The 13695-nt window shown below is 46.6% G+C and overlaps 2 protein-coding genes across 2 annotated transcripts; both read left to right on the top strand.

The window, feature by feature from the left end:
* The first annotated feature begins 1065 nt into the window (after positions 1-1065).
* LOC126046664 (keratin, type II cytoskeletal cochleal-like) lies at positions 1066-5460 on the top strand. The gene is given in 10 exon segments (XM_049819360.1): positions 1066-1396; positions 1399-1482; positions 2106-2313; positions 2542-2568; positions 2570-2600; positions 3027-3118; positions 3498-3666; positions 4002-4124; positions 4528-4739; positions 5394-5460. Coding segments are annotated over 10 exon segments (1344 nt in total).
* Positions 5461-8361: 2901 nt separating this feature from the next.
* LOC126046750 (keratin, type II cuticular Hb4-like) lies at positions 8362-11795 on the top strand. The gene is made up of 7 exons (XM_049819556.1): positions 8362-8814; positions 9321-9529; positions 10038-10098; positions 10364-10459; positions 10730-10894; positions 11054-11179; positions 11571-11795. Exons 1-7 carry the CDS (start codon positions 8362-8364, stop codon positions 11793-11795), a joined length of 1335 nt encoding a protein of 444 aa, XP_049675513.1.
* The last annotated feature ends 1900 nt before the right edge of the window (positions 11796-13695 follow it).

Raw genomic sequence — 13695 nt, 5'->3', positions numbered from 1 at the left:
AGGGATTTGCCAAACAATTTCACTAGAAAAGAATGACCAAGCCCAGTTCTCCCGTAAACTATTCCCCATGGAGGACCCTTCTGCAAGCAATGAGAGGTGTCAATCTGTCAGACCGCTGTCAGTCACACTCCCCACGAAACTAGGGAAAACAACAGACTCCCTCTTCAGGGCATTCAGTGGAGGAGAGAAGCACACAGGTAGCTTGAGAGATCTTTTACCTTTGTTTTTTTTCCCAGCTGATGCAAAGGTCTGAGCTGGAAAATCTTTTACTGCTTTCTCCTGCTCTCACATCCCCCTTCGCTACACCCATTTTCTGCTTGTAGTTACAGACCAGCAGAGCCCTAACACCAAGAAATATGCTTGCACGGGTCCATCTCCAGTCCCGAGGGAATTAAAAGATTGTTCTTGAGGCTAACAGAATTACAGAAGTCAAACAAAAGACAGAAAGGAGTAAATTATAGAATTAGGTTAACAAAAGGAGCAACTCTGGCTAAAGGCTAATGCAATACCAAACCAAGTCAGCCCCAGTGTTTGGATCCCTAGATATTCCCAAGAGTTTAAGTCAGATTCTTCTCTTCCCACATGTAAAACAAAGCAACGCTCCTTCCCTCACTCCCAGTGCCCTGCAAACATCAAAAGATTGGTTCTGCTTCTCTCTTTCATGCTTACTATAAAAAAAAGGGAGGTTTGCAAATGCAGTTTTTATGGGACCAGGGATTCCCTCCCATTCAAATTAGAAATGCAGCCTATAACTCAACAATAGGTGTGCACTTAAAAGCAGCTCAGGTCACTATTCAGCAAAAGAGACGAGTGGGATATTACCAAACTACGCTCATAAACATCTTTAAAAATGGTCTTTTGGGGCTGGTGGTGCAGCCAAAGCCTGTTTTCCTGGGACATAAGCAGGTGAAAGCTCTGCTTCTCATTGTGGTGGGTTTCTGGCCGAGTTAACTCGTGTGCATTGCCTCCTGCTCTGGCATTCAGCTTCTCCCTCTGCCTTCATTCCCCTTTGAGCTGGTCTTGACATCTTGCCAATCCTACCATATCTGCTCCGGAGTTGGGGGCATGAGGAGTTTCAGCTCTTGCTCTGCTGTGATCCCAAGAAGTGTGAAGAGATATACTGTCAGCACCGTCTTGTGCTGGGGAGGTGGTGGTGTGGGGTACCCCAGGTTGGGATGCTTCGGCAGCAAGAAGCCTTGGTGGCAATGCAGGCTGCAAGTCCAAGCTAGTGATCAGCGGCTGTCACCTACTGCGATACGGCTACAGACCCTCACGCTGGGGTCAGGCTATGGAGGTGCTGGTTTTGGCAGCAGGGGTGGTGGAGCCCTGGGGACCTGCACACCCATTGCCAAGGTCACGGTCAGTGAGCATCTGCTCCAGCTGCTCGAGCTGGAGATGGACCAAACCTTCAGTCTGTGAAGTACCAGGAAAAGGAGCAGATCAAGACCTTCAATAACAAATTTGCATTTTTCATTGACAAGGCAAGAGAAGAGATGCCCAGCTCGACAGGCATCGCAGCTGCAGGGCCATAACAAGCTGCCATATGGCACATCCAAGACAGGAATACATTTGCCAAACTGCTTACTAGCAACAGCAGCCAAAACTCACAGCCTGACTTTGCAGTAAGGACCTCTTTGGGTTTTATGAGGAGGACATTTTGCACCACCTTAGAGCAAAAAGGAGCCTTCAGTGGGGGCAAGAAGGTATTTTCATGGTCCAAGAGTGGTGTAAAGCAGTCTCATTGCAAATGACAATCAGGCTTTGCTGTTACCTGCAGAGAAGCTGATTCTCTAATGCCCCATTTTTATATCACTTGAACCCTAACTTCAGTAGGATTACCTCTGACTTACCCCACTCTGCTTCAGTGCCGAGTCTAACTTGGTGCTTTTTGCATAATAATAATGAAGACTTTTTTCTGAAGAACCTTCTTATGAGAAGATGCTGTTTGGCAGTTTTTAAATGCATGCCTTCTCCATTCACCTGATACTATCCTGAATAACTCACAGATTTTCTCTCTCAATTTGCCGATTCTGGGACTGTAATTGTTCATTTCTGTGCCACCAGTATAACAAATCACTATACTTTGAATGTTTTACTTCTGGATTTCAAGTTCCTGTAGCAAGAGGACAAGGTGCTGGAGACCAAATGGGGGTTTCTACAGGAACAGAAGTGTTACAGGAGCAACATCGAGCCAATGTTTGAAAGTTATATTGGCAACTTGAAGAGGTAGCTGCATGTTCTGGGAAGCAACAGAGCCAAGCTGGAAACAGAACTGAGCACCATGCAGGTTATCATGGAAGATCACAAGAAAAAGTTTAAAAAAGCTCCAAAACTAGGGCTAGAACTGATTTCATCTATCTTTTGGATGGCAAAGGCTGCACAAGATGCAAGATCTCCTCCAGACGTACATGTGTATTACTTGCATCAGCACTTGGTTTCCATGCTGAGGTTGAGCATTTGGAGGTGGTAGAAGATTAGATTCATATTCTTGCATAAGCTGAATAACGAGGAGCAAAGTGATCTTTCTTCATCTCCTTGCAGGCATGAAGAGGAAACCCATTGGCAAACGTGCAGAGAATGAGTTTGTCATGATCAAAAAGGTAAGCGCATTTCAAACCAACTCAAACACTTATTCTGGGATTTTAGTATGAACAGCAGCCAATATTGCTGGAAAGAGAAGGTGAGACTGCCTCTCACTCTCCAGAGACTCTAGAGGGACCTAAAGGCCAACTTTTGGGCCACTCTTTTAGTTAAATAAGAGTTGAATCCCACCTTAAGTGAGTCAGTTTTAGCTGAGCTTGTTCATTTGGGATGTTTGTATACCCCAACTCATCAAAACCCTTCCCTCTCTCCTCTGTGTCTAGCGCTTTTTGTCTTCTGCCTAAGAGGATAAGAGAGCAAAACAATTTAATAGCATGGTAAAATTTATGGCCTTGAAAAGAGCAGCCCTAAGAGTTTGTAATCACATCACTTGCTGGCATTAAGCAGTTTGCTCTTTCATTTCACAAACCCTTGACGTGCTTCAGGACGCGGATTGCGCCTATGTGAACAAAGCTGAGCTGGAAGCCAAGGTGGAGTCCTTCATCCAACAGATCAACTGCCTGAGGAGCCTGTATAAAGTGGTAACAGCTTTTCCTTTTCCGCTCCTTTTTTCCTCCACCCCATGCCTCTTTAGGGGGTCTGTGCAGTTAGGCTCCCACAACCCATCACTAACGATCACAGAGATTTTTGGTGTTTTATGCATACATCAGTTGATTGCTCCAGATTTCAAAGGTGTTACTCCTGCGCTGCACAGGCAAGATCCTAAGGAATTTGTTTCAACTTGATGGTGAAGGTAAAAGCCAGAAAGATTAAACCAGGAAATCCTTCTTTGGGTTTTCTGCAATGAGCCTGAAGTCATGGTACACAGAGCACACCGCATCTCCTTGTCCCCACGCCGTGGAGATCCACAGGGAAAACGCCTCCAGTGCAGACGACTGACAATCTTGCTGCTACCCCTGCGAAATTACTCAGCGCCAAGCATCCATTTCAGACACCTATGTTATTGTGCAAATGGACAACAGCTGAAGCCTGGACATGGATGACATCATCGCTGATGTCAAAGCTCAGTATGACAACACTGCCAAAAGAAGCTGGGCTGATGCAGAGTCCTGGTACTACAGCAAGGTGAGTCATGATGGACACTCGCAAAAGCAGTTATGCCCCACTTCTGCTATGGGCTCTGCTTCTTCAGATTTCCCAGTTTGGGTTGAATAGGCTCTTTAAAGGTCTGCTTTCTTAGCCACCTGCTGTTTTTTCTCTACGTGACACATTCTCTGTTAACGTCTTCACACACAGAGCTGCTACTGTGTATATGAGTCATTCGTGTCCCCCAGTGACAAAGGCTTTTGCCTTAAAGCTCAAGATCCAGGACTGCAGTCCCAGAATCACATAGTAGGTTTAATTACTGACTCATGTCCTCAATCTGGTATTTATTTTCATTGTGTTTTCTCTCTCCTCAGTATGAGGAACTGAGAGAAACCACTGGCAAACACGACAGCTTGCGTAACACAAAGAATGAAATTGTGGAGCTGAGTCGGGTGATTCAGAGACTGACTGGAGAACACGAAAACACCAAAGCCCAGGTAAGGATGACTCAGGGGCAATAATGTGTCAATCGCAACTCCCAGGTTGTGGCTTTCCAAAACTCCTCTGCTAGAGCAAGGGAGCAATAAAGCCAGTTTTGATGAAATACATGTCAGCTGCTCAACTCTAAGACTTGCCTGTAATCCAGCGTACAGAGCAAAATGGTCTATTACGACTAATAACTGAACTACCATCAGTAGAGACCTGCAATGAGAAGACAACACATACACCAATGTCTCAGCTAGGCAGAGACAATCATCCTGGAGTTGGAGGTTTACCAATAGCGTCTGAAAATATAACAAAGCACAGGTGGATGAATACACAGCCAGGCAGATTCAAGAGCTCTGAACTATTCACAGCACATGCAAATAAGTGGCAGTAATGAAAATCTCCTACCTGCAGAGATGCAAACTGGAAGGAGCCATGGCTGAAACTGAGGAGCACAGGGAAGCGGTTGTCAAGGATGCAAAGTGCAGACTCTCCAGGCTGGAGGTATCCCTGCAGAAGGTGAAGCAGGACATGGCCCATGAGTACCAGAAGCTCATGAATGTCAAGTCAGCCCTGGACATTGAGATTGCAACCTACAAGAAGCTGCTGGATGGAGAGGAGGGCAGGTAGTGCTGGGACAACCCTGCAGGATGCTTGCAAGGAAGACATGGTAACACACCTAACCCCACAACCACCTCTCACAGTCTGCCTGATGAGCCATCCCCTCTGTAATTAGAGTAAATCCCACTGAGACCCAATGTCCTAGGGAGCGACATTTCCCAAAGCACTTTCCAGCATTTATGGACCCAAATGCCTGACAAAGTCAAAAGCTCCTAATGCACTCAGGCATTTAGGTGTTCCCCCAAGTGGAAGACATTGCATGATTAAAGAAGATGTCTTGTGTAGCCTCAGGTCTTATCAAGCCAAAGTCCCAGGCACAGTCGTGCCTGGCCACCTTTGCCACCTCAGCCAAAATGACTGGGTACCTACTCACACACAAGCTAATTGAGGGGACAGAGAGAAAGCCCTTGGCCGGGGCTTGTTCACACTTACACACACAGCGCCAAAGCAATACCCTTTCCCTGCTTGGGCCCAACACCAGACTCGGGAATACTTCCTCACAGGCATGAGCTGAGCAGTTGAGTCATGGTAGGTCCAAAGCACTCACCTGGCCTGCCAGCAGCGTATTCCCAAACCTCCCAATTATTGGCCAGTTCTAGGGACACACACTAAATACGGACTTTGGTTTTTCACATCTCCATTTTCCTCATCCCTCTAAGGTTGTGCGTAGATGGTGGCTGCCCTGTGAATATTTGTAAGTACCAGACAAATCCCTATTCCTACTAGTCCCCCTGGATCTATGCGGTAGGATGGAAATCCCTCACTGAAATATTTTCTTTGCAGCTGTGTGCTGATCCCCAGGAAGAATCGCATGCAATACTGACCCATGCTTTGGTGGCAGCTACTCTTCCAGCAGCAGATCCCTATTCAGAAGCACAGGTCTAGTGACCGGAGGAGGCAACTGTGGCAAAAGCATCATTGGCTCTGGAGACATCTGTGCTCCTTGTACCATGGGAGGATACAGTGTTGTGACTGGGAAGAGTTCCAATGTCAAACTTGTGTCCTCTACAACCTCCTACAGGTCAAAATACTAAAAAAACCAACAAGCATTTGAAAGGAGGGTCCTCACTCCACCAGTTCATATCAGCAGCACACACAGAAAACACTGGAGGGATTTTAAAGCTTTCAGTCCAGTCCACATTGCTTATTCCCTGCAACATTCACTACTGTTAGGAAACTTGCTCTTGTTGTTACTTTGTGCTGTATGTTTACAAACTGGGTCTTCCCAAATTTTGCCTGTTCCTCCTGGCAAGTGCATAGTTAGCACAGCGTATGTATTACAGAACCACTTGCCTGGGAAGATAACTGGGTTAAAAATACTAAGCGATAGAAGTTTCTGCTCCTCCAGCTTATGGACATGATTGCAATGGAAAGTTAAAAATCAAAGGGAGCAAAGAAGTCTTACCTAGATCATCCAATTCCTCTATTATACTTGTTGTTTGCCTTTACCTTGTTTTTTCTCCATTTCTCCCTAATAAACTGAAACAGCAAATCTGAGATCACACGATATAGCTCCTCTTTGCAGAATTACAAAACACACATTAACGAGACAATTAAAAAAATAAAACAGACCCAAAATCAAATCAAGGCCAAGGCCATCTCTCATTAGAGTCCTCAAGAGATCCACTAGCTTTTGGAAAATGTGGGGTGCAGAGCTGGTCCATGGGAACAGGGAGGGGTGTGAGGAGATCAGGTCACACCACATGTCACCCACCACGCTCCTCCCATGTCCATCACTCAGTGAACATCATCATACCCAAAACCCGGATGAAAGAGGGGGGAAACTCCCTGGGGGCTGATAATCACTGTGGTATGTCAGACCTGCTGAAAGTGGCTACAGTCAAGCTGTGTGAATGCAGCTGGCATGCAAGAGATCACAAACCAGAGGATATTTTCCTGTTCTGAAGCACGTGGTAGGCTGGAAGAAGAGGAGTTCCATCAAAAAGGTTTTCTGAAACAAGTTTTTTTTTTTTTTTAATTAAGATTTTCCCATTAAAAAAAATAAAGTAGCACCAAAACATCTCAGTCCCAACACACTCAACCTAATTTGAACTATTTTGCTTAACTGAGCTAGCTCAAAACATTTTGAGGTTTTTTGGAGACAGTTCAACAACATATTCAACTGCCTTTCCCTGTTGCATTGGTGAACCTGCAGCTTTATCCACTGTCCCTCTTTCCTTTAGGGTCAGGTTCCCTGCAAGCCCAGCCTCCTGCCACCCCTGTCCTCAGATTTCTGTCCAAAAAGCACTGTACAGTTGCATTTGGTGTCAGTTGTCTCATCAAACGCAGAAAGCGTTTCCTAGGATGACAACAGGGAGAGAAGAGATGCAGCCAGAAAGCAATAAAGTACAACAAGAGTCTGGAGAAACATGGTCTGACACATGAGGATTGAGGACAATCGCAAGATTCGCTCTAGATCTTCTCATGCCCCATTCCCCTAAGGATGTCTGTGAGCCCTGGAGCCAAAGCGTCCAAGGGCGCCCAGATCCCTACAGCAAAGCTGGTAATTTTAGCTTGCAATTGTAACCAACCACTGAATAGGGAAGGGGAAAGAAATGCAGTAAACAAAACAAAATCATTAGTTTGAAACTTCCACCCTGCCCCTACAAAACACACCACCCTCCCACACAGCGACGCAGGCACCAACGCTATCCCCGTCCTTCCAAGGACCCAGACATACACGTGTGTGAAAAGCAAAGCCAGGAAGAGTCCAAGCCCTGATGCTGCAACGAGGGCACTTGCCCAACCTAGAATGCAAAGGACCAAGCCTGGCCCTGCCCCAAACCAGGTGGGAACCCAGCTTTCAAGCTGAGGGATGAGGGGAGGAGGAGACGCCAGTTTTCCAAGGATTTGGCCAATAAGAGTCTGCAAAAGCTACCACGTTCCAAGCATCGGTTTCAATTTCAACTAATCAGCAATTCCCCCCAAATAAATTACCATGTTGGAAAACACTCACATCAGCAACCTGCAGAAAAATCACCTTGAGAAATAGACTTGGCCCCGCAGATGTTTCCCTGGCATTAAAACACATTGCATTTTTATAGGCAGAACCAACGAAACATAGTCATTTACCACAAACCCGCCTGCAAGACTTTGTTCATTAATTCTTAGTAAATTCACATTTATTACTGATAGTTTTTATTAAACAGCAGGTTGAATCGCATTCTCCTTCAAAGCTCTTACTTGCAAGCTGACGTACCAGCAAAACACAAAGATCTCCTTTGATAGAAAAACATTTTACATTTTCAAAGTCTCAGTTCCACTCCATTCAACCTATAAAAAGGGGAACATGCAATTTTTACCATGTTTCCTGAAAACAATTCACCCAGCACAACTCCCCTAATTTTTGTTGCTATTACACAAGACCTAAATTGACCCCTCTGACTTAACAGCATTCTTCAAACCTTTATGGGGCAAATACGCTGCCGCTTTCTCTGTTGGTAAGCACAATATATGCTAAGTAGTTCACATTCTTTGCATCATAAACATTTTGTGGAAGTTTCATGCAGCCTCGCCCCATTTTCCATGTAAATAAAAGGAAGGTGCTCCACTGTGATCAGAGGGAACTGCACCCTAGAATCTGCTCCCAGCACATTGCCGGCACCAATCCCCCTCCCACCAGCAACCATGTCCTGCTGTTCCTACAGCATCAGCTCCGGCCATGCCATCAGGAATTTCGTCTCTTCCTCTGTACGCCTTCCCAGGAATCGATGTAGTTTCAGCACCGTCTCATGTCACTGGGGTGGTGGCATGGGCTACCATGGTTTGGGTTACTTCAGCAGGAGAAGCCTTGATGGTATGGCATACTCCAGGCCCAGAATAGCTGTCAGAAGACGTCCTCCTCCAAGACATGGATATGGCTTTGGGGCAGCTGGCACAAGGTTTGGCTACAGAGGTGCTGGCTTTGGCTACAGGGTTGGCGGAGTCTCCAAACCATGCACCATCATACCCATCACCATCAACAAGCAACTGCTCCAACCGCTCAGAGTGGAACTGGATCCCAACATGCAAACAGTGAAGTACCAAGAGAAGGAGCAGATCAAGACCCTCAACAACAAATTTGCTTCTTTCATTGACAAGGTGAGCTGAGAACCCCTCCCCAGCTCCAGTCTGCAGGCACTAGAGCCCAAGAGAGGTGTCTAGCATGAAGAGGGCATGGAATCCTTCTAAGACAACTCATTTTAGACATTGAGGACAACCTGCATAAGGGTGCCAATTGAGCACCGAGGTGGTTATGAGCCACTGGGGAAGCTTCCGTGTACAGGCATTATCGCTCTGATCTCTCGGCCTGACTACAGAGAGGGAACAACCCAAGACCAGTTTAATCAGCCTTCCAGTTCCTTCCCGTTCCTCTCTGCACATCCCCAATTTATTGCAAATCTCTCCTTTCCAGAAGCGCTTAGGGTTTTTTGTGCATTTCTACGTGTGTGTCCCAGAACAAAAGCACACTGGATTAGGAAACGCTGTACCAAGAGCTGTTCACGTGTACCAAGAGCAGGAACACATTTCACTGCTGTTGCATGGACACTGGCTCTCATGAGCTCTTAATCCTCATCTCGTTTCCTATTTTGCTTTCTGGGATTCAGGTTCGATTCCTGGAACAGCAGAAAAAGGTGCTGGAGACCAAGTGGAGCTTTTTGCAGCGTCAAAAACACTGCAAGAATACCATCATACCCATGTTAGAGGCTTATACTGGTAACTTGAAGAAGCAACTGGAAGCACTGGGGCACAACAGAGCCCAGTTAGAAACAGACCTGAAAGCAGCACAGCAGGTTTTGGAAACCAACAAGAAAAAGTAAGTAAAAAAACAGAGAAATGTGAGTGCAGGGCTCAAAATGTTGTTAGAGATTTGTAAACAGGCAGAAACTGTGAACTTTTCATAGCAGTAAACGGTTCCCAGAGAACCAGTCGGAAGACGGAGAGATCTACCAGGATCTCAGTATACTAAACAAGGTCCCAATTTAGAGAGATGGAGGAAACAACAGAGGATGTCCTTCTTCCAGGTTCTCTTTCTCTCCTTCCTAATTCCAGGAATTAACATTTAGAAAAGTTCAGGAGCTATTTGCTATTGTAGAGGTCAAATGAAAATAGTTCTTCTGCAAATTTGTAAAGACACAGAAACCTCTCTGAAAACACGTTTGCTTTCCCATGGGCCACGAAACAAGACCAAAGCATCCCAAAACACTGTCTGGGGAGAAGGAAAAAAAATTAAGAGCTTCACTTCTTGAAAGAAGGCCTGCAGAAACCCAAATAAAGATGTAATTGTGCTGAACTCAAACAAAATCTCCCATTTTCCCATGCAGGTACAAGGACGAAAGCAGCCAGCGGACATGCACTGAGAGCGAGTTTATGGCCCTGAAGAAGGTGAGGAAGGGGCTGTTCGAGCTCTCCTCTCCGGATTCAGGTCTTTGGGGTTCATGCAGTGATTTATTTCCCAAAAGCAGCACACAAAACAAGTACAAGCAGGAGCTGGTGCTTGCATTTACTTGAACTCAAATTAGCAGCAACTGTGTAATTGGGAGCTGGCACATGGTCACAGCACCAGCACTGAAAGTCCCTCACCCCAAGGGTAGCCCTGAGTCTGCTCCCGCTAACAAACTTCCTTCTTCTATCCCCAACATGTCTACAGGATGCGGACTGTTTTTTCTTAAACAAAGCAGAGCTGGAAGCCAAGGTGGAAAGCCTGAAAGAGGAGGCTGAATTCCTGAGAATGTTCTACAAAGAGGTAAGAAGCCTCCCTATTGCTCCAGCCATCGTTTGCATTTCCCAGCTGGATTTTGAAGCTGCTTATCCCAAAGGACAAGGGAAGAGGGGGTAACACAGGGCAGTGGTCATCCCTTCCAGTGAATGCTGAGAATCGGCAATTCATCTCTGCATGGTCACCACAAAGGAGGACCAAGTTGCACAGTGTGGGTGACACACCAGTTTAGGGCTGGACTGAGGGCACAGCAGGACCAGCATCTCTCTGACCAGCTCAACCCCATGTCGCCACCAGGAAATCCACCAGCTGCGGGCGCAGATCTCAGATACTTCGGCGATCGTGCAGATGGACAACAGCCAAGATCTCAACTTGGATGGCATCACTGCGGACATCAAGGCTCAGTATGAGGACATTGCCCGCAGGAGCTGGGCAGAAGCGCAGGCATGGTATGAAAGCAAGGTGAGAAAATCTGGCAAAGGGAGGGTTTGGGTGCAGTTTCTCTCTTCAGACCAACTTCAAATGCTGAGAAACAGCCCCCCCCATTCTCTTGATTTGCTCTGATTTAACTCAAAGCATGTGTTTTGGGGATATGCAACAACGAATTTTGGGCTTTTTCAGTTTGAGGAGCAGCGAGTCACTGCAGGCAGAAACGCTGAAATCCTGCGAGAGACAAAAAACAAGATAGCTGAGCTGACACCGATAGTCCAGAGACTGAACAGAGATGTCAGAAGCACCAAGGACCAGGTAAGCACAGCCAGGTCTGGTTGTTTCAGCAGAGCAGAGAGCAAATCACTGTTCCTGCAAGCTTCCACAACTAAATTAAATGGTGCCATAGCACCTTGCAAAGGGTGTACGTCAGCTGGGACTCTGCTGCTGCAACTAGGGCTGCATTAAAGCCCAACTCATGCAGTACCTGAAGGCAGATACAGTTACAGCATCCCATCCCCTGTAAGCAACACAACGGAGCACCGAAACTGCATGTCCAGTGCCCTCAAACCTCTGCCAGAGGTGACTGCATGTCCATCTTACTGCTGGGCTGAATGGACAACCAGACTTTAAACCCATCTCTTGATAATGCATTACGTTTGAAGATAGCAAGAGACAGCTAAGACTGACCGTGTCTCGCTCCTTGCAGCGCTGCAAGCTGGAAGCTGCTGTGGCTGACGCTGAGCAGCGTGGGGAAACAACCATCAAGGATGCAAAGCACAAACTCTCTGAGCTGGAGACAGCCCTGCAGCAGACCAAGGCAGACCTGACCCGGCAGCTCCATGAGTACCAGGAACTCACGAACGCCAAGCTGGCCCTGGACATCGAGATCGTCACCTACAGGAAGCTGCTGGAGGGAGAGGAGACCAGGTGAGTGACAGACCCTAGGAGGGCTGCATAAGCTACTTTAGATGCATGTGTTGAAAGGAAAAACAACTGGACAGTGCTATTGCAGAGCTGCTGTGCTGCAAATCAACCACATAGTCCTGATGCCGATCAGTTCTTCCCATCAGTCCTAACAGACCTCCATCAGCCCAAACCCACCCAAGCAGCCAGTCCAACAGCAAGAGATAGGCTAGAGAGGGCCAGGCTCACAGTCGAGACTAAAGGGCTTTGCATTTCAAGATAGATTGATAACGTGCAACCTTTTCCCATTCTCTGCAGGCTCTGTGCAGATGGCAGCTTCCCCATCAACACCTGTAAGTTGGAATATTCACCTTCTACCAAACTCAGGCATCTTCTGCCTTTTCTGCAGGGAATTCCCCAAATTGAAACTCAGCTTTGCTCTGCCTTTTGCAGCTGCTTGCCATTCACAGGGAGGTCTCACCTACAGCCCCAAGCCTGACTTTGCAAGTGCCCTTGCATCAGCCAACAGAAAGTCATGCTGGACCAGCAGTGTGGGGGTCTGTGGCACAGTGGTGAGCTGCGGTGACGGTGTTAGCAGCAGGAGCACAAGAAGCTCCTACACGAAGGTGGTGTCCATGACCAAGTCAGCCAGGAGTAACATGTAAAGAGCTGTAGATAAATGACAAGGCTGGAAATAAAGCAACACGCATACTTTTCTGCCAACACACAGCAACAGCCAAGCCAGAGCTGGTGTGCACCCAGCTCCCCCAGACTGCATTCCCATTTTCCATTACATGGGGATACAAAAGGCAAAGAGGTCTTTTCCATGCTCAAGAGTTCTGCTGTTTCTGCTAGGGAATCTAGGAACAAGAAGGGCTAAAATCCCCCTCATCACTCCCATTACACAGTTAAAACAAGATGCCTTTGGTGTAGTTCCCTGCTCTTTCTACTCCTACATATTCAAGGATTAAAATGAAGTGGGAGAGAGGGCACCTTCTATCTAAGAGCATTTTCATTAGAGCTTTTTCCAGCCCAGTTGTTACAGCAGCTCCCACCCTGGATCAACCTAGTTTTATCAGTTGGCCTTTCAGATTACACATACACCCCGGCATGAGCAAAACTCGCCTAAAATTGCCTAGCTTGTAGTTTCCCTACATATTGCATTGATTTCATTGATTATTTGCCCCAAAGGATACATTTCAAGGGCTGTTGCTGTTTGAAGGCAGTTTGCTTATGTACTTGCATTACCTGTTTTGGAACTGATGCTCAACTTTCCTTTTTCTTCTGGGTTTTTAATGGTCTGCCTCATCTGTTGCTATAAATGCCATCATAACTGAAGGGTCTGGAGGCCAGAGTCCACGGTCAGATATGAAAGGGGCTGGCCCTATGACAAAAAGCTCCTGTGTGAGCTTGTTCAAGGGATCCAAACACAATCTTAAACACATGGGACCAGCATCAATTGCCTTCCTAGTCGTCTAGTACCTAGCACACTAAACTGCTAGTTAAGTGCATTAACTCTGTTTGAAGGAAAAGGGGAAGTAGTCATTTATTTCTAATGACCATGTATTTTGTCAGTGGCTTTTATTCTAGTTTTAGTCTTGCATCTCCAATAAATTGACATCGCAACTCAGTTACCTTCATTTGACACCTTAATTTTGGGAAAGGAGGGTTAATTCTTGTCTCTGCTCCAGGATCTCAAAACCCAAAGCTCACAGGGGTCTAAAACAGGCACAGGCCAAGCCCTCCATCCACTGGAGCTCTTCCTTCCTAACCCAGACCCCACACCTCAGTGTGGTGGTCTCCCATAACCCTCAACACATCTATTCTCCACGCACATGAGCGGCTATGCAAGGAGACAGGTTATAACCTCTCTCCAAAGCACCACTGAGTCAAAGGCACAGCTCTCTTCTGCCTCACACCTGCACACA

Source organism: Accipiter gentilis, chromosome 16 (genome assembly GCF_929443795.1).
Source record: "Accipiter gentilis chromosome 16, bAccGen1.1, whole genome shotgun sequence".
NCBI lineage: Eukaryota > Metazoa > Chordata > Aves > Accipitriformes > Accipitridae > Astur > Astur gentilis.
The sequence above is the reverse complement of the archived record's forward strand: the minus strand, read 5'-3'. Positions and strand labels throughout refer to the sequence as shown.

Excerpts from the sequence above, each read along its gene's own strand:
- LOC126046750 (XM_049819556.1), top strand. The coding sequence starts at position 8,362 with ATGTCCTGCTGTTCCTACAGCATCAGCTCCGGCCATGCCATCAGGAAT. Across the intron at positions 9,530-10,037 it reads TTGGAAACCAACAAGAAAAA|GTACAAGGACGAAAGCAGCC; the intron begins GTAAGTAAAAAA and ends TTTCCCATGCAG. Across the intron at positions 10,099-10,363 it reads AGTTTATGGCCCTGAAGAAG|GATGCGGACTGTTTTTTCTT; the intron begins GTGAGGAAGGGG and ends ACATGTCTACAG.